The 24803-nt window shown below is 43.7% G+C and overlaps 1 protein-coding gene across 1 annotated transcript in view; it reads left to right on the top strand.

The window, feature by feature from the left end:
* The window catches only part of LOC132819282 (cation channel sperm-associated auxiliary subunit epsilon-like), a 99918-nt gene that overhangs the window by 57332 nt on the left and 17783 nt on the right, over positions 1-24803 (top strand). The window contains exon 5 of the mRNA XM_060830708.1: positions 11182-11261. Within this exon, the coding sequence (XP_060686691.1) occupies positions 11182-11261 (80 nt within the window). The remainder of the gene's footprint in view (positions 1-11181; positions 11262-24803) is intronic.

The raw sequence follows: 24803 nt of genomic DNA, 5'->3' as shown, positions 1-24803 counted from the left end.
AATGATTGATAAACAAATGGGTGAGATGTTACTGAGGGTAGATGAGAATTAGGCATTAATTTTATCGAGTGGCAGAGCAGGCTGTAGCTTTGTGAAAAAAATCTCAAACAGTTTAGTTTTCAGAATGAAAATACATTTCTGTACCTTATAATGACCCTTTCTTGTTTAGGTCAGTATTAAGGGAACCTCGGGAGAAGGATGTGGTGAGTCTTCTAAACTCTGAATCCTAATTTAACTAAGTTAAATAACACAGAAAAGAGACACAAATTGTCAAAGTTGATCGTCTTGCAATCATTGGGACACTCACAAGAATACCACCTACCACAAGTCTACCTTCATTGGTCAATATATGCCTTGGCATTCATATTGTTCCATGGCCTTAACAGTGACCTTATGAATGGTTTTGAGCGAAAAGGTAAGTGTGCAAACCTGATGCTGAAATAGGGTGCAACAAAGCCATCCTGCAAGATAGTGGCAATGCTGATCAGATCATTTCTCACTGTATATCATTTAAATCATGAACAACTTGCAGTCTTCATAGGTGCCCAGTGTAACTCAATTTGCTTTGGAAAAGTAATATATCTCTAAATCTTTAACAGAAATGTAGCTGAAAAGGAAGGGCTTATGCCCAAATTATTGATTCTTCTGCTCCTTGGATGCTGCCTGACCTGCTGCGCTTTTCCAGCAATACATTTTTCAGCTCTGATCTCCAGCATCTGCAGTCCTCACTTTCTCCCAGAAATGTAGCTGGCTGTTTTACACCACTAATATACAGTAGCAACCCAATTGGTGTTCACCACTAGTAGGATCTTTCCCTCAAGCCAAAAAGACATTCTGCCTCTCACACATTTGAGTTAAATGGTACATGAATTTCAGTGCCAGTGTGATATTAGGTATGTAGACCCTACATCTCAATGACTAGCGAATCATGTCAAACAGCATGTCCCTTCACCTATTTACAGCAGTTAAGATACTGACTATGTCCAACCAGCTATGCATGCAAAACTCAAACCACAATGATTCCACAATTGGACAACATGTGTAAAGTAGTTCTGAGTGTGTTACAAATATATGGTGACAAGTAATTTAAGATTGTAGGTTGGGCTTGCAGTGAAGAACATTAGCATATACTGAAACTAGATGTATTCATAAATAGACCCCTACACTTTGCAGTTAGAAATACCATGTATATACTTTGCACTTGTTCCAATTTAATAGAGTCAGTGTCAGCCATTCTCTGGTTTATTCCTCAAGGCAATGCCTTGACTATTCAGTCAACCTGTCTGTGTAGTGGTTGGAATGAGGCCACCAGGCGGATCTCAAAAAATGTGAGTTCCCTGATTGTGGTGGTTGGGGGGGCGGTAACCTGGTCCAATCAGGTATTCCTGACGGACAGATACAAACAGGAGTATCGGATGTTCTGTTCACTCTTGGGGCCAACTCTTAGCTTGCTGGGTCAGTATCATGCACTATGCATGAGTAAATGGTGATTTGATGATGGGATACTAGCCTTCATGGAGTTATTTCAGTAGCGACAAGAGAAAATCACGTTCTTGAAGAGATTTGCTTACAACAGTCATCTTTCAATTGGGGTAAGCATTTCTGGCATCATGCAACTATTAGGAAGGCTTAACCCATTCGATCCTGCCATTGAAGACTAGGCCAATATGTGGAAAGAATGTGTTATTTTTTACAGGCAGATAACATTAGAGCAGATGAAAAGCAATGAATAATTCTCCTGACAGCTTGTGGACCTGCAGCTTTTTCACTTATTAGGAGCTTAACTTTCCCTGACGCGTCAGATATTAAAATCTTTTAAGAGTTGACAGATTTAGCTAAGGAATTTTACAACCCCAAGCCTCCGCTAACTCTGAAGCACTATCGGTTTTATTTTGTAGCTCAAGAACCAGGGAACTCTGTACTGGGAATTTTGACAAAGTTAAGACAACTGGCAGAGAAATGTATTTAACAGTATTGTGAGAACCTGAGAGACCGTTTGGAATGTGGGATTAATGATTTGATCATACCAATTTGCCTACTACAGACAATACAACTAGCTTTAATGGTAGGAGATGCAGCAAGTGGAGCATATGAGTTAGAGGAGATTGCAGTAGAAGTGGACACCCTCAACAGGCCGAGTGAGCTTGTGAAAACCCTGAACCAAAGCCGAACCTCAAATAATTGAAATTTTCTTGAGGATCTGAACGGATAGGCCATTGTAGTTGTTGCTGGTATGTGGACTTGTTGCAGCAAGAGTCCCACTAAACCTGAACTGAGTAAGAGAACTCCTAGGCTGGTAACCAGGAGAGTGCATCTGCGTCTGGTTTGTAAAAGTTAAATTGCTTAGCAATATCTAAATCAGAACCAATTAAAATAAACGTCTGGTTAAATGGTCACCCAGTTCTATTGGAGGTCAATACCTGTGCAGCTCTATCAGTGATTGTGGAACTAATCTTTAACAAAATTTGTTCTGGATTCCAACCCTCAAGCCAGGCTGAGAACCAATACTGGGGAAACCTGACAGATTAAGGGTACAACTTCAGTTCCAGCCGCTTATGAGAGGCAGCTGGTTCAGTTACCACTGATTATAGTAAAGGTTTCAACCTTTGATCGTGCGAAATTGGTTGAGAAAAATTCAACTTGATTGGCTCGACATTTTTCAATGAGAAAATGGCTGCCTTAGTGAAGTCCTAGTTAAATACCTAGACTTTTTCAGGAAGGTCTAGGAACTATCAAAGGAGCCAAGGCCATCTTGTATATTGACTAAGAAACAATTTGATTCTGCAAGGCCCATCTTGTGCCATTTGCCTTACTTGCAAAAATAGAAAGCATCAAATCAGTGCAGTTTGTGGAATGGGCAGCACCAGTCATATCGATTGTTAAACCCAAAGGGTCCACTCACATTTGTCAGGATTTTAAACAATTGGTAAACTGCTTTTTGCAGCTGGTCAAATACCCAATCCTTCGCATAGAGAACTTGTACACAAAACTGGCAGGAAGTCTGTCCTTCATGAATCTAGACATGAGCCATGCTTACCTGCAATTGCAATTAGGTGAGAATTCCCAGAGAGAGGTTTGCTGCAATTAATATCTACAAGCCTTTGTATGAATATGCAAGACTGCCTTTTGGAGTATCATCAGCCTGTGCCATTTTCAGCAAATGATGGAGAACATTACGATGAATGGTTGAGGATCCTGGGATTGTATTCATTAGAGTATAGAAGGTTGAGGGAAGATCTGTTGGAAACTTATAAGATAATGCATGGCTTAGAAGGGGTGTACGCTGGGAATTTGTTTCCGTCAGGCGGGGATACCGAGACACATGGGCACAGCCTTAGAATTAGAGGGGGTCAATTTAAAATGGAAATGAGGAAACATTTCTTCAGCCAGAGAGTGATGGGCCTGTGGAATTCATTGTCACAGAGCGCAGTGGAGGACGGGAAGTTAAATGTCTTCAGGGCAGAGATTGATAAATTCTTAATCTCACAAGAAATTAAGGGATACAGTGAGAGTGTGGATAATTGGTGTTGAAATGCCCATCAGCTATGATTGAATGGCTGAGTGGACTCGATGGGCTGAAAGGCCTTACTTCCACTCTAATGTCTTATGGTCTTATCTTACAAGGTCTCCCTAAGGTTGCCATTTATCTGGATGATGTGCTAATAATTGGTAACAACTATAATGAGCATTTAGAGAACTTGGCCATAGTACTTAAACATTTCTTCAAGGCGAGTGTACACATTTGGTAGAAAACAATGTTCCACATGCCCCAAGAGACCCACTTGGTCTACAACATCAACAAGACCGGGTTACACCAGTTAGAATATAAATTGAGGGCAATCAAAGATGCCCTAGCTCCCACATTCGTCCCAGAGCTTAGGTCTTTCTTTGGATTAGTGAATTACTATGGAGAGTTCAGTTATAACCTTTTATCCATCCTGGCACCCTTTCACCTGCTATTGAAAAAGGGTCAGCCTTGGAAATTGTCTTAGAGCCAAGGGAGGTGACAAAGCAGCTGTTGTCATCTAAGGTGTTGGCACACTATGATCCTAAGCAAGATGTTGTCCTGAGATGTGATGCCTTCCCATACGTATCGGGGTAGTCCTATAAATGCATATATAGAAATTGATCATTCAGTCCAACCAGTCCATGCCAAATATATTCCGAAACTAAACCAATTTCACCTGCCTGGTCCTGGCCCTGGCCCATATCCTTCCAACCTTTCCTCTTCATGTACTTTTCTAATTGTCTTTTAAATATTGTTACTGTGCCCACACCCATCATTTCCTCGGGAATTTCATTCCACCTGTGAACTACCCTCTATGTAAAGAATTTGCCCCCATGTTTTTTTTTAAATGTCTGTCCTCTCACCTTAAAAGTATGTCCGGTTATCTTGAAATCCCCCCATCTTAAGGAAAAGATACCTACCATTAACCCAATCTATACCTTTCATAATTTTATTAACCTCTATAAGCTTATTTCTTAGCCTTTTATGCTCCAGCCTAACCAGCATTTCTTTATAACTTAAATATTCCATACCCAGCAACATCCTGGTAAATGTCTTTTGAACCCCCTCTAGTTTAATAATATACTTCTTATATCAAAGCAACCAGAACTGGACACAGTACTCCAGAAGAAGCCTCACCAATGTTCTGTGCACCCTCATCGTGACTTCTCGACTCCTGTACTCAAAGGACTGAGCAATGAAGGCAAGTGTGCTAAATGCCTTTTTAATCACCCTTCCCGTATGTGATGCAAACTTTAAAGAATTATGTACCTGAACCCCTATGTCCTTCTATTCTACAGCACTAACCAAGGCCCGACCATGAACTGTATTATTCCTGTCCCTGTTTTTTGCACCAAAATATAATACCTCGCATTTATCCAAATTGAACTCCATCTGCCATTTTTTAACCAACTGACCCAATTGATCAAGATCCCTTTGTAATCTTACATAACTTTCTTCACTGTCTACTATGTTGCCAATTTTGGTGTCATCTGCAAATTTACTAACCATGCCTTTTATATTCTTATCCTAATCATTTATATAAATGACAAACAAAAAAGGACCCAGAACTGATTCTTGTGGAACAGTGCTGGTGACAAGCCTCCAGTCCAAAAAGCAACCTTCTACGACCACTCTGTCTCCTGTTGTTAAACCAATTATGTATTCAATTGGCAAATTCACCCTGAATTCCATGTGACCTAACTTTACTAATTAGTCTACCATTGCAGAACCTTGTCAAAGCTTTATTAAAGTCCAAGTAAACAAAGTCTATTGCCCTGCCCTCATCGATCATTTTGGGTAACTTTCTCAAAATACTCACTCAATCAAATTTGTGATACACAGTTTTCCTCACACAAAACCATGCTGACTATTCCTAATCAATTTTTACCTCTAAATTTTTATAGATCCTATCTTTTAGAATCACCTCCAACAACATATCCACAACTGAAGTCAGATCCATAAGTCTGTAGTTCCCCAGTTTCTCCTTACAACCCATCTTAAATAAAGGCACAACATTAGCTGCTGTCCAGTCATCCGGTACTTCACTTATGGTTACAGGTGGTGCAAATAATTTTTGCAAGGGGCCTTGTAATTTCCACCCTTACTTCTCACAGCTATTCTGGGATACATTAGTCACAGTCATAGAGTAAAAGGCTGTACAGCATGGAAACAGACTCTTCATCCAATTCATCCATGCCAGATGTCCGAAATTAATCTAGTCACATTTGACCTATATCCGTCTAAACCCTTCCTTTGCACATACCCATCCAGATGCCTTTTTAAATATCGTAATTGTACTAGCCTCCGCCATTTCCTCTGGCAGCTTCCTCATTCCATACACACACTGTACGAAAAAGATGCTCATTAGGTCCTTTTAAGATCTTTCCCCTCTCACCTTCAACCTATACCCTCTGGTTTTGTACTCTCCCACCCCGGAGAAAATACTTTGGCTATTCATCCTATCAATGCCCTTCCTAATTTTATCAACCTCTATAAGGTCACCCCTCAGCCTGTGATGCTCCAGGGAAGTTTGCCCTAGCCTATTCAGCCTTTCCCTAAAGTTCAAACCCTCCAACCATAGCAAGATCCCTGTATATCTTTTCTGAACCCTTTCAAGTTTAACAACATTCTTCCTATAGCAGGGAGACCAGAACTGAATGCAGTATTGTAAAAGTGGCCTGACCAATGTCCTCTACAGCAGCAACATGACCTCCTAATCCCTCTCCTCAATGCACTTACCAATAAAGGAGAGCATACCAACCACCTTCTCCACTATCGTATCTACCTTGGACTTCACTTTTAAGGAACTATCTTCCTGCACTCCAAGGTCTCTTTGTTCAGCAACAGTCCCCAGGACCTTATCTTTAAGTGTATTAGCTCTGTCCTGATTTGCCTTTCCAAAATGCCTCAGCTCACATTTATTTAAATCTGCCATTCCTTTGTCCACTGGCCCACCTGATCAAGATCCTGTTGTACTCTGAGGTAATGTTCTTTGCTGCCCATTACACCACCAAGTTTGGCGTCATCTGCAAACTTACTATCCATACCTCCTATGTTCACATCTAAATAATTTATATAAATGCCAAAACACAGTGGACCCAGCACCAGGGCGGCACGGTGGCACAGTGGTTAGCACTGCTGCCTCACAGCGCCAGGGACCTGGGTTCAATTCCCGCCTCAGGCGACTGACTGTGTGGAGTTTGCACGTTCTCCCCGTGTCTGCGTGGGTTTCCTCCGGGTGCTCCGGTTTCCTCCCACAGTCCAAAGATGTGCGGGTCAGGTGAATTGGCCATGCTAAATTGCCCATAGTGTTAGGTAAGGGATATATGTAGGGGTATGGGTGGATTGCGCTTCGGCGGGTCGGTGTGGACTTGTTGGGCCGAAGGGCCTGTTTCCACACTGTAAGTAATCTAATCTAATCAATCCTTGTGGCACATCACTGGTCACAGGCCTCCAATCTGAAAAGTAACACTCCACCACCACCTTCAAGCCAGTTCTAAATCTAAATGGCTAGTTCTCCCTGTGTTCCATGTGATCCAACCTTGCTAAACAATGAGGAATCTTGTCAAATGCCTTACTGAAGTCCACACAGATCACGTACACCACTCTGCCCTCATCAGTCCTCTTTGTTACTTCAAAAAAATGCAATCAAGTTAGTGAGTCACAATTTCTCATGCACAAAGCCATTTTGACTAACCTTAATCAGTCCTTGCCTTTCTAAATATATGTAAATCTCCTCCAACAACTTGCCCATCACTAATGTGATTAGATGAGGTCCTGGAGATTTATCCACCTTTATATTCTCTGTGACCTTCAAAACCTCCTCTAATGTAATGTGTACTGTTTTTAAAACATTAATTTTTATTTTCTTGAGTTCTTCAGCCCCTATTTCTTTCTCCATAGTAAAAACTGATGCAAAATATTCATTAATATCTCTCCCATCTCCTGGGGTTCATCACAAAGACAATCTCTTTGATTTTTAAGGGGCTTTATCCTCTCTTGCTACTCTTACTATACTTGTAGAATCTCTTTGGATTATTCTTGACCTTATCTGCCAATGGTATCTTATATCCCTATTTGCTTTCCTAATTTCCTTATTAAGAATGCCCCTCCACTCTTCATATTGGTTAAGAGATTCATTTGAACCCCGTTGTCGATATCTAATATAAGATTCTCTTTTGTTCTTGACCGGAACTCCAATATCTTTATTCAACCATTGTTCCTTAATTTTACCAGCCTTACCCTTCACTCTAACTGGAACGAAATGTCATCACACTCTTGAAAGCCTCCCATTTGTTAGCTGTCCTTTTACCTGTGAACAGTCTACTCCAAACAATTTTTGAAAGTTCTTGTCTGATACCATTAAAATTTGCCCTACTCCAATTAAAAACTTTTATGGAAGGCTTATCTTTTACCATAACCATTTTAAAGCTAATATTATTATGATCCCTCGACCCGAAATGTTCCCCTATTTCATTTCAGTCATATGCCCTGTTTTATTGCCCAAGAGAAGAAAAAGTTTTGCTCCTTCTCTAGTTGGAACATCCGTATATTGGAAAGAAAATTTTCTTGAACACATTTGATAAGTTCTTCACCATCCGAACCTTCAACATTATGGTACCCACGTCAATATTTGGAAAATTAAAATCCCTATCATTAAAACCTTATTATGCTCACAAGTATCTGAGACCTCTCCACATATTTGTTTCTCAATTTCTATAACTGTTAGAGGCCTATAGTACAATCTCATCAATGGATTTCTTGTTCCTTTCTTATTTCTAATTTCTACCAATATATTTTTACTGGATAACTTTTCAGAATTATCTTTTCGAGTTAGAGTATAAGTGTTTTCTCTAATCAAAAACACCACTCCACATACTTTTGTGCCTCCCTTTCTATCCTCCTATAGCATTTAAAACCCAGAATGTTGAGCTGCAGTCTTGTCCATTCCCTAGCCAAGTTTTTGTAATAACTATGACGTTCCAATGCCATGTTCCTAAACGTGCCCTGAGTTCATCAGCCTTACCTGTAAGACTCCTTGTATTGAAATAAATGCAATTTAATTCTTCAGAGTTACTATGTTCTCTGACTTTCTCTTGTTTTTCTTTTCTAATTGACTTGCTCTTTTCAGATTCAGAACCTTCCTCATCAATCTTTATGTTTACACTGCTACTTAGAATTTCTCTACTCCACCTCTCTAACAGTACAAAGTCTCTCTTAATGGAACTATTAAATCTCCCTACTAAGATATTGGTCTGTTTGCATTTCAGGTTAAACCCAGCCTTTTGGATCAAAATTTTTCTGTTCCAGGACAGATTCCAATTGTCCAAACACCTGAATTCCTGAACAAAACATTACATTTTCAGCCATTAATTTGTGTGGCTCACTGTTGGCCCAGAGGAGAGGAACACAGGATAGTTTGTGCTTCCTGAACTTTGGCTGATGCCAAATGAAGATACATCCAGATAGAAAAAGAAGGTTTAATGGACATCTTTGGTGTGAGAAAGTTCCACCAGTACTGTTATGGACGTATGTTTATAATAGTAATGGACCACAAACTGCTGCTAGGGCTACTTAAAGAGCTCAGGGCCATGCCACCCATAGCTTCAGGTCAAATTCAGTGATGGACTGTTACTGTGGTGCATACCATTACAGGTTGAAACACCATCTAGAAAGTCAAGTGGCAAATGAGGATGCATTGAGCCACCTCCAACTGGCATATACACCATCAGTGATGCTACAACTAGAAGAATCTGTTCTGCTTTTAAACTTTGTGGACACCCAATTACCGCTGATAATATCAGACTGTGAATGCAGAAAGGTCCATCCTGGCAAAACTAAAACATCTGGTGATGTTGTGGGAAACAAAAGGGCAATCATAACCAGAATTGAAACATTTCTATACCTGGTGAGACCAAGTCACCAATGAGGACGGCATATTATTGTGGGATGCGATAGGATTCCCCGAGCAAAGATCATTGCCAGATACTGGCTGAACTCCACCAGGGTCGTTCAGGGGTTTCCAAAATGAACATGTTGGTGAGAAGTTATGACTGGTGGCCAGCATTGGATGCCAATGTAGCCATGTTGGTGGGGCAGTGCGCAGAGTACCAATGAAGACAAAAATTACAAAATCTCCCAGAACCATAGGAATGGCCAGGTAAACCTTGGACTCAGTTACTCATCGATTACACCAGTCCTTTCATGGGCTTTATGTTTTTAGTCATTGTGGATGCCCATTCAAAGTTGTTGGATGTGCATAGAGTTCAATCGTCAAATACTGAAACGACAATGAAAAGTTGTGAGCATCTTTTGCAATATATGGGCTCCTGGAAGTGTTGGACACAGACTGTGGGCTATCATTTACTAGCAGGAATTTTGGTATTTCCTAAAGTTAAATGACATTCAGCATTAGCTCCAGACCATTTTATTGATTTGGGAAAAAGAGCAGTCCAAACTTTGAAGAAAGAGTGTACAGCTTCACTCGATACCAAACTGTCCCGGTTCCTTTTTGATGATGTGACCCAACCTCACGCAACTACAGGGTCAGCTCCAGCAGAGTTGCTAATGGGGAGAAGACTCTGTACCAGGTTAAATCTAATCTTTCAGGACCGAGTGGGGAGGGGTGAACTCTAATATTGGACACAACTCCTCAAAGCAAGGGAAGCAATTTATTTCCAGTGAGAAGTTTGGTGTCAAAACCACAGGAATGGCCCTACATTGGTAAGAGGCATGGTCGATGCAAGGTCAGGTCCCGTGATGTACAAAGTTCATGTAGGAGAGGCGTTCCAGAACCACATGAAATCTGCAACCTCAGAAATGGGGCAGGAGCAAAACATATCTGGCCCCTCAGAACATCCAACAAGGCTGTCAGAACCCCTGGGTTCTTCCCCCTCTATATCACATCGAAGAAACCTCTGAGGATGAGATGGGCACAGTAGATGCTGCAGCCTTGACATTGTTACCGCCTGAAGAAGAAAATGAATTTCAGCTGAGATGCTCTGGGTGCAAGAGGCGGGCTATGTTCCAGTACATGATACTAGTGTCCAAGGCAAAGTTGACCCTTGTGCAAAAATGGCTCAGGAGAGCCGCAGAAAAAAGAATGGGCCTACATCCGAGGACTTGGAAAAGGAGCGATGTCGTGAATGGTATAAGGTTAGCCAGATGGATGTCGTAGAATATGAGTTCCCTGATTGGGGTTGTTAACCTGATCCAATCAGGAAGTCCTGGCTGATAGATGTAAACAAGAGTGTCAGGGGTACTATGGCTACTGGGTCAATGACATGTACTGTGCACGTGTTAAATAAAGGGTGACTTGGTGATGGGATACCAGCCTTCATTCAGTTATTTTAGTCTGGTTTAAATTTAAACAAATCTTGGCAGTTAATCATCATACATCAACTGATTGATACATTCCACATGGCAACTACTCAGAGTCCATTTGCCAATCAGCAGTCTCTTCTTGTACCCTATCAAATGTTATTTCCCCTTTACATTGGCATTCATGTGAATGTCCTAATGAATGCAAGTCAAAAAGCTTCAACAATTTGTGTTTTTTCAAGCAATATTGAAGTTCTGTCCTATAAAATGACCTAAGTATAAACTTACAGCTTTTTAAAATGAATTATATAATACGTGTTCAAACTTGTCTTTCAAAATTATTTTATTTCTAGCTTGTGTTTTACAACAGAAAAAGATTCGGTTGTCCCATTAGGGTTTATTACAAAACTCCTTTCAAGCCAATTTTAGAATTGTAAGTATTTGCTATAAATAATTTTAGTACACAAAAGAAGGCGTTTGGAGTGGGAAGGGGTGAAAATTTCATAAGTCTGAAGTGTTTAAAAAATACTTGATCCCAACTTGTCTTCAATCACTTCCCTTCTGGAATTTCCAGGGATGTCCAAAACTTCATCTCCCAGCACCTCACTTCACTGCCAACATTAGCTAGTTTCAGCACTAAAGTTAAAAACTCAAACACTGATTAAATTTGGCATTTGATAAAATAGAATCAGGTTTTGCATCCCAGATACTATCCAACCAAAGCTAAGTACCTGTAATTTCTTGTAGAAGATTGGTGCAATGTCTTAAGTATCATATCATGATCTATTTCAAATCCTGAACCATATAGCTAGTTTGTTAACTGGTATTTTTTTTTATTGAGGACTGATTTCTAAACTGCTTAATTGACACAATCATTGTGTTTCAGGTATAACTCAGTTCTCATTCGGGAACTGTTGTTTCACTGGCTGGTCACAGCCTATGTTACTTTTCTCCTTTGAGAAAAGGACCGTGTTGATTTTGTGGCAGGGTTTAGCCCTTGCACTCTATTTTTGTTTGTGTCTTCACTGTTTTTTGGTGTTTGGACTGAGCCCTTGTGAGAAAATACATCTTGCCAGATGAGCTGTTCCTGTGGGTAGGCCTGACCCTCGGACTAGGCCTCTGCAAAGACTGAACACCTGTGTGTGCTGGGAGGTGAGTACTTGCTGTATCCTGGAGTTTGGGAGTACACCCTGCCTTTGGGAGTTGACCGAACCCCTGTGAGTTAACTGCACCTTTACAATGTACTATGTTCCTGTGAGTAGGCCTGGTTCTCTATGGATGGGCCAGGACTCTTTGGAGACTGAACACCTGTGTGTATACTGTGGGGTGTGCATTTGCTGCCTTCAGGACTGAACCCTGCCCCTGGTTGTGGGCTCTGTTTTTGGCAATGAACTCTGTGGTTTGGAGTGGGCTCTATTTCTGACAATGCACTTTGTATACTGGAGTGGACTCTGTTCCTGGGAATGGACGCTGCATTTTGAAGAGAACTGTTTATGGTAATGAGCTCTGTACTAGAAGAGACACTGTTTATTGATAAGTGACTCTGTCTTGTTGCTTGTTTGGTTCATCACTTGCACTGTCTTGTGTGTTCCTGGGTCTGGCAGGCCTTACTGTGGGCTGGGAGGCTCATAGGTCATCCCGAGAGCCAGAGAGTGGATAGACCGTGCTGTGAACCTGAAGGCGGATAGGCTGCCCCAAGAGCCAGAGGGTGGGTAGGCCATTCTGTGAACGTGAAGGTGGGTAGACTACCCCAAGAGCCGGAAAGTGGTTAGGCTGTTCTGAGTGCTGTTGGCCCGAGAAGGGGTCATCGGGATGGGCTGTCCTAGAGATGGCCGGAAGGTGTGTCAGAGCAGCCAGGAGCCAGAAGATGTGAAGGAGCAGGCCGAGATCTGGAAAACTTGTGGGCTGCCTGCGTACCGTCATCCCAGGGAAGGAGACGGGCTGCCTAGAGGTGACCGGAAGCTATACAGTGGAACCTTGATTATCCAAATATCAATTATCTGAGTATCAGATGATCCGAAGGAGATCTCAAGGTCCTGATAGAAACGTTACATCAAAGAGGTGCTTCCAACTCTGATTGCATCTTTTGTTTACAGTGATTAAAAATGAACTCGGCTTACTGAAATGCTGCCGAGAACAGTCCTGGATATCAATGGGAGCCCAGGCACTGTCTCCAAATGACTGACATCCTGCCCTCCTCTCTTCCCACACTTTCCCTGGAGTTCTACACAGGCATGTACCCTAAAATCCCTTCCCCAGATAATCTCTCCAGCAACGTGCGCGCTATTTGGAGACTCGCCCCCCAAAAGGGGGCGGTAGTAGTCTTGTTGGTGTCCAGTCCAGCTGCCCTGGAGAAGGGATGGGGAGCGTTGGATGGGGGTGGTGTGGGGTGGGGGGCGCACGGGGCTTGAGGGGGGTTCTCACGCATGGTGTGCTGCTGAAGCGGACTTAACAGAAAACTCCAAGCCCCAGAGGAAAGACGTTGGATCAATTAATCAAAAACCAATTATCCAAACGAAATAGTGCCTGCCCATCTTGCTTGGATAATCGAGGTTCCTCTGTATCAGGCAATCCACAGGCCAGATGGCGCGTCAGGATGAGCAAGAGCCAGATGGTACATAGGGATAGAATGAGAGCCAGAATGCAGGTAGGCCGTCCTCCATGCTGTCACCCTAGGCAGGTGCCAGGGCAGGCTGTCCTAGAGATGGCCAGAAGGTGCGAAGGGCAGTTAGGGAAGCCACAAGGCAGGTAGGCCGTCCTGATTGCTGTCATCCTTGGGGGCGTTGGAAAGACAGAACGGTGTGTCAGGGCAGATTGAGACCTGGAAGTGTCATAGGGCAGACCGAGAGTTGGAAGGGGCGTGAGGCAGGCTGCCTTAGAGTGGCCAGAAGGTGGGAGAGATGGGAGAGTTGCTCTGGGGTGTCTGTATTCTATGCATTGTTTCTTATCTAATTAGACTGTCTTGTTTGTGTTGACTGAAAGTAGAATTTGAGGCTTGTCCTCATTTCCCTGAAAACTGGCTGAACAGTGGGGTTTGGGGTCTGGCTTTGCTGCTCCTCTCCCTTGTAACTCACTGTTTCTCTGTATACAGCTGTTAATATTAATTGTTTTGTAAACTGTACTGATTAATAAAATAAAATATAACCAGGGGATTTAGAATGTCCTCAGTTTAGGGAACTGACTCTGTGCTGGGTGGGCCACAGTCTGTGTGTTACTTTCTGCTTTTATTTGGGAGACCCTATTTCCTCAACTGGCTGGTTTACAAAGCCAGTTTGGTTAACTGACATTCCTTTCTTATTGAGGACTGATTTTTAAACTGCCTGATCTACACAGTCAGCGTTTCAGGTGTGATTCAGCCCTCCCTAGGGAACTGTTGTTTCACTGGCTGGTCACAGCCTGTGTGTTACTCTTTTAATTTGAGTAAAGTGCTATGCTGGTTTTGTGTTCAGGCTTAGTCATTGCACTCTGGTTTTCTTTCTTTTGAATGTGTTTTCACTTTTTTAGTGTTTGGATTGAGCCCTTGTGAGAAAATACATCTTTCCAGATGAGCTGTACCTGTGGGTAGACCTGGCCCTTGTCGGTGGACTATGCCTCTGTAAAAACTGAACATCTGTGTGTGTGTACTGGGAGTTGAGTATTTGTTGTGGATGCTATCTTCAGGAGTGAACGCTGCCTTTGGGAGTGGACCAAACCTCTGTGAGTTAACTGAACCCTCATAATATACTCTGTTCTTTTTGTTAGTGGATCGAGTTGTCTGTGGATAAACCAGGCCTCTATGGAGACTGAACACCTGTGTGCATGTTTTGGGGTGCATATTTGCTGCCTTCCAGAGTGGACTCTCCGTACCACTGTGGACTCTGCCTTTTTTCATGGATTCTATCTCTGACAATGCATTCTGCATACTGGAGTGGACTCTATTCCTAGGAATAGACAATGCATTTTGAAGAGAACTGTTTATGGCAATGGACTCTGTGTACCAGAACGCAGTTTGTTTGTTGGTAATTGACTCTGTCTTGTTGCTTGTTGGGTTTATCACCTGCATTGTCTTGTGTGTCTCTGGGTCTGGTAGGCCTGGCTGTGAGCTAGGAGGCTCATAGGTCATCCGGAAAGCTGTCACGCAGAGAGCTGGAGGGTGAGTAGGTCTGTGCATCAGAAGGTGGGTAGGCCACCCCGGTGCCAGTCGCCCCGAGAGCCAGAAAGAGCCTGAGGCCATCAGGACACATTGTCCTAGAGGTGGCCAGAAGGCGTGTCAGAGTGGCCGAGAGCCAGAAGGCTTGTGGACTGACCTGTACGCTGTTGTCCCAGGGAAGGGGACAGGCTGTCCTAAAGGTGGCCGGAAGGTGTGTCAGGGTAGTCCACAAGCCAGAGGGCACTTTGGGGTGGGTGAGAGCCAGACGGTATGCAGGGACAGACCGAGAGCTAGATGGCAGGTAGGCCGTCATCAGTACTGCCACCCCGAGAAGGTATTGGGGCGGGCTGTCCTAGAGGTGGTCAGAAGGTGCGAAGGGTGGTTTGGGAAGCTGAAAGGTGGGTAGGCCATCCTGATCACTATCGTCCTGGAGGTTTGGGGAAACAGGACGGGCTGTCCTAAAAGCAGCCAGAAGGTGTGTCAGAACAAAATGAAAGCCTGAAGGGGCATGGTGCGGACTGAGAACCAGAAGGGGCACAGGGACGGGATGCCTTAGAGTGACCAGAAAGTAGGAGGGATGGGTGAGTTGCTGGGGTGGGGAGGTGTCTATATTCTGAGATTTTTTGTTATCTAATTGGACTGTCTTATGTATTTGTTACTTTTACTGTTTTGTGATGAGTGAAATTGAGGTTTCTTCTCCTTTCCCTGAAAACTAGTTGAACGGTAGGGTTTGGGGCCTGGCTTTGCTGCTCCTCTCCCTTATAAATTGTTGTTTCTCTGTATACAGCTGTTAATTGTTTTGTAAACTGTATTGTTTAATAAAAATAAATAGAAATAGCCAGGAGATGTAGAATCTCTGCAGTTTAGGCAAGTGACTCTGTACTGGCTGGGCTACAGACATTGCGTTAATGCTGCTGGTGGTTTCTGCTTTAATTTTGGGAGAACCCGATTCTTAACCTGGTTGGTTTACAAGCCACTTTTGTTAACTGGCATTCCTTTTTGTTTTTGAGGACTGATTTCTAAAATGCCTGATCTAAACAGATGATGTGTTTCAGGTGCATTTCAGCCCTCATGGGTACGGTTGTTTCACTGGCTGGTTACAGCCTGTGTGTTACTCTTTTCCTTTTTACCTTGAGAAAAGGACAATGCTATTAGATATATATAAAACCAAGAGATCAGAGCCTTCTCAGTTGAGGACTGACTCAGAGTTGGCTGGCCAACCTGCCACACAATATGCTCCTGTGAAAAGAAGTAAAAGAAAGGTATAACCAGGAGATATAGCATTTCCTGAAATCAGCTGCTGATCTGAGCTGGCTAGCCAGGCAGCCAGTATGTACTGCTGTTGGTTTTTGGGGGAGCCTTATTTCTGAACTGGCTGATCTACTAGCCAGTTTGTTACTGATATTTTCGTTCTTGCATGTGTTTTCACTTTTTTTTGGTGTTTGGACTGAGCCCCTGTGAGATAATGCATTTTTCCAGATGAACTGTTCCTCTGGTAAGTCTAGTCCTTTGTTGGTGGATTGGCCTCTGTAAAGACTGAACACCTGTGTGTGCACTGGAAGGTGAACATTTGCTGCCTGTTGAAATGGACCATCCCCTTTGAGTTCACTGTACTTTTTTTTATAATGAGCTGTATTCCTGTGAATGGGCCTGGTCCTCTGTATAGACTAGGCCTCTATGGAGTCTGAACACCTGCGTATGTACTGTGGTGTGTGCAGTTGCTGTCTTCAGGAGTGGACTCTGTTCCTGGGAATGTGCTCTGCATTCTGAAGACAACTGTTTATGGTAACGGACTTTGTGTACCAGAAGGGACTCTGTTTGTCGGCTTTATCACCTGCTCTGTCTTGTGTTCTTGGATCTGGGAGGGTTATAGGTTGTCCCGAAAGCTGTCACCGAGGTGGCCGGAATATGTGTTGGAGCAGCCGAGGTCCAGAAGGCTTGTAGGCTGCCCTGTGAGCTGCTGTCCCAGGGAGGGGAGCAGGTTCTAGACATGGCCCAGTGTCTGTCAAGGCAGTCCACAGGCTGGATGATGCATCAGGGTCGCATAAGCCAGATAGTATGTAGGGGCAGATTGAGAACCAGAAAGTGAGTAGGCTGTCCTTAGCGCTGTCACCTTGGGAAGGTACAGGGGTGGGCTGTCCTAGATGTAGCTGGAAGGTGGGAAGCGGGCGTGTGGTGGACAGGATGCGCTGTTGCAGGGTTGGCTGGAAGGTAGGAGGATCGGGTGGTTTGCTGGGTTGCCAGGGGTGTCTGTGCTATACGCACTTTTACTATTTGTTTTATCGGACTCTCTGTGCGTAGTTGTGTTTACTGTTTCCTTCTTGACAATGTAAGGTGGGATTTGAGGTTCATCCTCATTTCCCTGTGAACTAGTTGTACGGTGGGGTCTGGGGTTTGACTTTGCTGCCCCTTTCCCCTGTAAATTGCTGTTTCTTGTGTATGGCTGTTCATCTTAGCTGTTTGTAGTTTTTACTGGTTAACAAAATAAAAGAAACCAGGAGATCAGAATCTTCTCAGTTGAAGACAGACTCTGAGCTGGCTGGCCAGCCACACAGCCAGTCTGCTCCTGTGAGGAGAACTGGAAAAGGTATAACCAGGAGATTTAGCATTTCCTGAGATCGGGGGTGGGGAGACGGGCGCTGGATGACACTGAGCTGGCTGGCCATGCACCCAGTGTGTACTGCTGTTCGTTTTTGTTTTTGGGGAAATCTGATTTCTGAACTGGCTGACCTACCCAGCAAGTTTGTTACTGGTATTCCTTTATTGAGGACTGTTTTCTGAACTGGCTGATCTACACGGTCAATGTGTTCCAGATGTATTTCAGTTCTCATTAGGGAACTGTTGTTTCGCTGGCTGGTTGAAACCTGTGTGTTACACTTACTTTTGTGGGCTCAGCTGATATAAACTCTGCCCTTAGAGGCTGAAATTGACCTTTTTAAAAAATTTATTTTGAGAAAGGACTATGCTGATTTTGTGCAGGGGTTAGCCCTGGTACTCTAGTTTTTAGTGTCTGCACTTTCCTTTTGCATGTTTTCACTTTTTGGTGCTTAGACTGAGCCCTGGTGAGATAATGCACCTTTCCAGATGAACTGTTCCTCTGAGTAGGTCTGAGCCTGTGTGCATGGACCAATCCTCTGCAAAGATTGAACACCTGTGTGGATGCTGGGAGGTAAGCATTTGCTGCCTGCTGGAATGGACTTTGCCTAGGTGCTGGAAATTCTATTGTGAGGATTTGCAAGGGATGGGTAAAAGTGTTTGCAATTTTATATTGTGGGCTCAGCCTGATGTAAACTCTGCCCTTTAGAGGCTGAAGTGGACTCTTTTTTTTGACTTCGGTCATTGTGGTACCTTTCAGAGGACGGAGACTTGTGTGAAATTCTGCATATGTTCTACATAGTGTTTGTTTTGAGAACTTTCAGGCACCTTATGGTTGTGTCCCTATTTCTCTTGTGTATTGTTACTGTTGTATTTTGTGTAACTATGAATAAATATATCCAACCAGGAGATCAGAATCTTCTCGGTTGAGGACTGACTCTGAGCTCGCTGACTGGCCACACAGCCAGTGTGTTCCTGTGAGGAAAACTGAAAAAAATATAACCAGCACCAGGGTCCCACGTTCAATTCTAGCCTCGGGCGACTGTCTGTGTGGAATTTGCACATTCTCCCCGTGCCTGCGTGACTTTCTTCTGGATGCTCCGGTTTCCTCCCACAGTCCAAAGATGCGCAGGTCAGGTGAATTAGCCATGCTAAATTACCCATATTGTTAACCTCACAAAGGCACAGATTAGCGAAACAAGTCTTATACCTGGGACACCTCATATCTCAGGCACTCAAAGAAATGCCCAACAACCACAAGAAGACAATCCAACAGATGCCACAACCTGCCACTGTTGGGGGGGGCGGGGGTCAGAAAGGTCATGGGGCTATTCAACTACAGATGAGTAATTTGCAAAATTGGCTGAACTGATCCAGACACTCCTTAAAGGAGTGCCTTGGAACCTGTAACCTGGGAGCCAGAACAGGAGGAGGCATACAGTCAGCTGAAAACTCGACAAGGTGGTAGCACCAGCATGGATACAGAACACGTTGCTTGAACTGGAAAAGTCATGAAGACTATGTCAAGTGCTCAGCATTAGACAAAAGTTTCACATCTCCTAACACCCCCGGAGCTCAGGGATGGTAAAAAGAATGAATAGAATGTTCAAAAATGCTTTAGCTAAGACTGTGCAAGCCTCAGGCAGAACATGGGCTGAAGTGCTGCCAACCAAACTGATGAGATTAAGAGCCACCATGAATCAGGTAAGCGGGCTAACACCATATGAATTAATGACTGGGTAAGCAATGCAATTGCCAGAAACAATAATCACAGGTGGCACCAATGTGGGTCCACTAAAAGACAAAATTCGACGATATGTCATAGATTACCTCAAAGTACAACAGGATCTGGACCAGATGGGCCAATGGGCTGAGAAGTGGCAGATGGAGTTTAATTCAGATAAATGTGAGGTGCTGCATTTTGGGAAAGCAAAACTTAGCAGGACTTATACATTTAATGGTAAGATCCTAGGGAGTGTTGCTGAACAAAGAGACCTTGGAGTGCAGGTTCATAGCTCCTTGAAAGTGGAGTTGCAGGTAGATAGTAAAAAATGAGGTCTTGCAGGTAGATAGGATAGTGAAGAAGGCGTTTGGTATGCTTTCCTTTATTGGTGAGAATATTGAGTACAGGAGTTGGGAGGTCATGTTGCGGCCGTACAGGACATTGGTTAGGCCACTGTTGGAATACTGTGTGCAATTCTGGTCTCCTTCCTATCGGAAAGATGTGAAACTTGAAAGGGTTCAGAAAAGATTTACAATGATGTTGCCAGGGTTGGAGGATCTGAGCTACAGGGAGAAGCTACACAGGCTGGGGCTGTTTTCCCTGAAGCGTCGGAGGCTGAGGGGTGTCCTTATAGAGGTTTACAAAATTATGAGGGGAATGGATAGGATAAATAGACAAAGTCTTTTCCCTGGAGTGGGGGAGTCCAGAACTAGAGGGCATAGATTTAGAGTGAGAAGGGAAAGATATAAAAGACACCTAAGGGGCAACGTTTTCACGCAGAGGGTAGTATGTGTCAGAGGATGTGGTGGAGGCTGGTACAATTGCAACATTTAAGAAGCATTTGGATGTGTATGTGAATAGGAAGGGTTTGGAGGGATATGGACCAGGTGCTGGCAGGTAGGACTAGATTGGGTTGGGATATCTGGTCGGCGTGGACGGGTTGGACGGAAGGGTCTGTTTCCATGCTGTACATCTCTATGACTCTAAGCGCCCAACTGAAAGGGAGTGGCTTCCACTTGCAAGAAGTGTGTCCAGCTGCAGCTCTTGTCTGACCGCATGACTGCTCTGGAACTGCAGATGGACTCACTGTGGAGCATCCGTGATGCTGAGGAGATTGTGGATTTCACGTTTATTGATTTGGTCACACTGCAGATTAGAATTGCTGAGGGAGACAGAGTGACCAAAAGGCAGAGAAAGAGTTGGAAGACCGTGCAGGTGTCCCCTGCGATCATCTCCCTCCAAAACAGGTATACTGTTTAGGATACTATTGGGGGAGATGGCTTACCGGGGAGAGCAGCAGGTGCCAGGATTATGACACCGTGGTGGGCACTGCTGTTCAGAATTTTAATAGGGCCATAGTCATAGGGGATTCTATTGTATGGGGAGTAGATAGGGGGTTCGGGACTCCCAGATGGTATGTTGCTACCCAGGTGCTCTGGTCAGGGATATCACCGATTGGCTGTAGAGCATTCTGAAAGGGAAGGGTGAACAGCCAGTTGTCATGGTGCATAAACGCACCCATGATATAAGTTTAAAAAAGGAATGAGGTCCTGAAAGCAGAATTCAAGGAGCTAGGAGAGAAGTTAAAAAGGAGGACCTCAAAGGTAGTGATCCTGGGATTGTTACCAGTGCCACGTGCTAGCCAGGGTAGAAATGAATGAATAGGCAGGATAAACACGTGGCTTGAGGGATAGTGTAAGAGGGAGGGGTTCCAATTTGAGGGACATTGGGACTTTTACAAATTGGATGATCTGTACCTGAACCAGACTGGAACTAATGTCCTTGGGGGGAGTTTTTGCTTCTGCTGATGGGGAGGTTTTCAACTAATGTGGCAGGGGACTGGGAACCAGAAGAGAAGACTACTAGACCATGAGATGGAAACTGGAGACTGTAAGGATCACAAAGTTAGCATTACCAAGGGAAAGAGTAGGCAGAGAGCAGATGAACGCAAAAGCACTGGCGGCTTGAAGTGCATATATTTTAATGCAAGGAGTATAGTGGGTAAGGTAGGGCTTGGATTGGTGCCTGGAGTATGACGTTATTGCAATCACAGAAACTTGGTTGAAGGAAGAGCTGATTAACAACTAAATGTTCCAGGATATAGACGCTTCAGACAGGACAAGGAGGGAAGTAAAAGTGGGGAGGAGTTGCATTACTAGTCAGGGATGATATCACGATTGTGCTAAAGGTAGTCGATATGGAGGGTTTGAGCAGTGACGCGTTATGGGTGGAGCTGAGAAATAAGAAGGGTGCAGTTGCATTGTTGGGGCTGTACTACAGGCCTCCCAACAGGGAGTGTGAGGCAGAAGAACAAATAGGTAAACAGATTATTGAAAGATGTACAGGGTGTTGGTGATGGGAGATCTTAATTTTCCCAACACTGACTGGGGTACACTTAGTGTCAGAGGTCTGGATGGGCAGAATTTGTAAGAACCGTCCAGGAAAGTTTTCTAGAGCAGTATGTCAGTAGTCTGACAAGGGATGGGGCCATATTGGACCTGGTGTTGGGGAATGAGCCAGGCCAGGTGGTAGACATTGCAATGGGGGATTTCTTTGGGAATAGTGACCACAATTATGTAAGTTTTAGAATATTCGTAGATAAAGATGAGCGTGGTCTTAAGGGATGAGTACTAAACTGGGCCAAGGCCAATTATATCAAAATTAGGCTGGAGCTGGGAAATGTTGATTGGACACAGCTATTTAAAGGAAAGTCCACATTTGATATGTGGGAGGCTTTCAAAGATAGGTTGAAAATAGTGCAGGATAGGTATGTTCCTTTGAAAACAAGGGATAGGAAAGGCAAGATTTATGAACCGTGGATGACAGGAGAAATTGTGCGACTAGCAAGAGGAAAAGGAAATGTACATAAGATCCAGGCAGCTAAGAATAAAACAAGCCTTGGAGGAATATCGGGAGAGTAGACCAATCTTAAACGAGGAATCAAGCAAGCTAAAGGTGGTCATGAAACCACTTTAGTGAGCAAAATTAAGGAGAATCCCAAGGCCTTTTATTCTTACGTAAGATGCAAGAGGGTAACCAGAGAAAGGGTCAGTCCACTAAAGGATAAGGAAGAAAGATTGTGTGTCAAACCTGAGAAAATGGGTGAGATTCTCAATGATTACTTTGCATCGGTGTTCACTGACGAACAGAAGGTGATGGATGCTGAGATTAGAGATTGAAGTTTGTTTACTCTGGATCACATTGACATAAGGAGGGAGGATGTGTTGGGTAGGCTAAGGATATTAAGATGGACAAATCCCTAGGACCGGATGGGATCTATCCCAGGTTGCTGAGGAAGGCGAGAGAGGAAATAGCTGGGGCCCTGACAGATATCTTTGTAGCATCCTTAAACACAGGTGAGGACTGGAAGGTTGCTCATGCTGTCCCCCTGTATAAGAAGGATAGTAGGGATATTCCAGGTAATTACAGACCAGTGAGCCTGACGTCAGTGCTGGAAAGGTTGCTGAAGAAGATATTGAGGGATAAAATATTTGGAAAAGAATGGGCTTATCAGTAATCGGCAACATGGTTTTGTGCAGGGTAAATCGTGCCTTACCAACTTAATAGAGTTCTTTGAGGAAGTAGCCAAGTTGATAGATGCGGAAGGGCTGTAGGTGTTACATATATGGACTTTAGTAAGGCTTTTGATAAGGTTCCTCATGGAAAACTAATGGAGAAAGTGAAGTCACATGATGTGCAGGGTGTTCTAACTAGGTGGATAAAGAGCTGGGTGAGCAACAGGAGACAGAAGTAGTTGAAGGGAGTTTCTTGAAATGGAGAAAGAAGACCAGTGGTGTTCCACAAGAATCAGTGCTGGGGTCACTGTTGTTTGTAATATACATAAATGTTGGTATGATAAGTAAGTTTGTAGAAGACACGAAGATTGGAGTAGCAGGAAGCATAGGGGACTGTCAAAGAATACAGGAGAATATAGATAGACTAGAGAGTTGCGGAGAAGTGGCAGATGGAGTTCAATCCAGGCAAATGTGAGGTGATGCATTTTGGGAAGTCTAATTCGAGAGCGAACTATACTGTCCACTACCCACTGGTGCGATCAGTGGAATCACTATTTGTGGTTACCCCAGTGTGGACCACTCACAACCTGTATACAGTGGATACCTTGTGAGCGCTGTGTAAAGGGCATTCAGGGAAATACAAGCGGGGGCTCCAGAGTAGATGTGTGCACTGGACAGGACCACCGGCCCATGGAGCCAGGCCCCCCCAGCCTGGGAAGGGAGGACTCACTCTGTTTCACAGGACAGGGATGGGAATGCGCTTATGCCCTGGTTCCCAAAAACAACTCATGCGTCCAGACTCAGTGCACTTATCAGCACTGTACGGTCACTAGGGGAGAACTTATCTGCACCTGAAGTGGCAGACAGTTCATATGTGATCAGTGCAATGACACCTATGTCAGCTCTGCCACCTGTTCGATATTTACCAGCATGGGGGATAGTGGGCGACATGGGTGGACAGACAAACAGAAGTACAGGACAATGCCTGCTACCAAGCGGCAACAGAATTTGATTTCCTATTTAAGGGGACTTGTGTGACAGATACTCCAGACGTCCCAAACCTGTTTGCAGTCAAGACAATTGTGCCCCTTACTGTACCATGCCATAGCGGGGACATATTTGGAGAAGGATAGTGACCCACTCCATCAGTCAGGAGTTCTGTGCGACTGGCAGGCCTCCATCACTTTGGAGTCATCACTGGGATATGGATTTCTGGGTTCTCTATCTTTGAGGGGGTGCAGCAGGAGTCATCAGTGCTAAAAACTGAAATTATTTCTTATGTGACCTGACTATCCTAGGCAACAGTACCTCGAAAGCTCTGGAAGCAATTAACACAGAGCTGGCTGAACTCAGACTCTACACACAGCAGACACATTATGCAGTGGATTATCAATTAGCACAGCAAGGGGGGGGAGTTTGTATAATTATTGGTGACAATTGTATTAACCTTGTTATTGATGCCTCTTATTATAGAATCGTCAAGAATATCCGAGACCAGCTAGATAGTTTCCGACAGGGAACCACAATTACAGACAGTTAGCTAAATTGCTTGCTAGGTAAATCTTGGGGACCCTATTTGGCACACAGGATAGTTCTCTGCATTCCACTCATGCTGGTATTCTGTTTATCTCATGAAGAGTTTTATCTTGACTGTAGCCAGGAGTTTAAGTCATTCAGGTAAAATTTTGGTTTAGACATACATCACAAGACTCTTGTGGTCAGGAATTATATGTACTTGGAAAAACAAAATCAGTATGGAATAAGCAATCCATTTTTGTATTTGCTCAGGAAAAAAAATCCTGTTGGTATTTTTATTTATCACTGGTAACATAAATACATGCACCTAGAGCTTTTGTGATTCATTAATTGTTTGTATAAATGTTTTTGTTTTTGCTCATAATCAAATACAATCCATAGGTCGAAAAATAAGCCATTATTGGACATTAAGCCTGGGCTCTTCCTTGTCTATAAAACCCATAATAATGGGTATCAAGTCCCCAATAACGGGCAGGA

This window comes from Hemiscyllium ocellatum, chromosome 10, assembly GCF_020745735.1.
Source record: "Hemiscyllium ocellatum isolate sHemOce1 chromosome 10, sHemOce1.pat.X.cur, whole genome shotgun sequence".
In the NCBI taxonomy this organism is placed as follows: Eukaryota; Metazoa; Chordata; class Chondrichthyes; order Orectolobiformes; family Hemiscylliidae; genus Hemiscyllium; species Hemiscyllium ocellatum.
The sequence above is the reverse complement of the archived record's forward strand: the minus strand, read 5'-3'. Positions and strand labels throughout refer to the sequence as shown.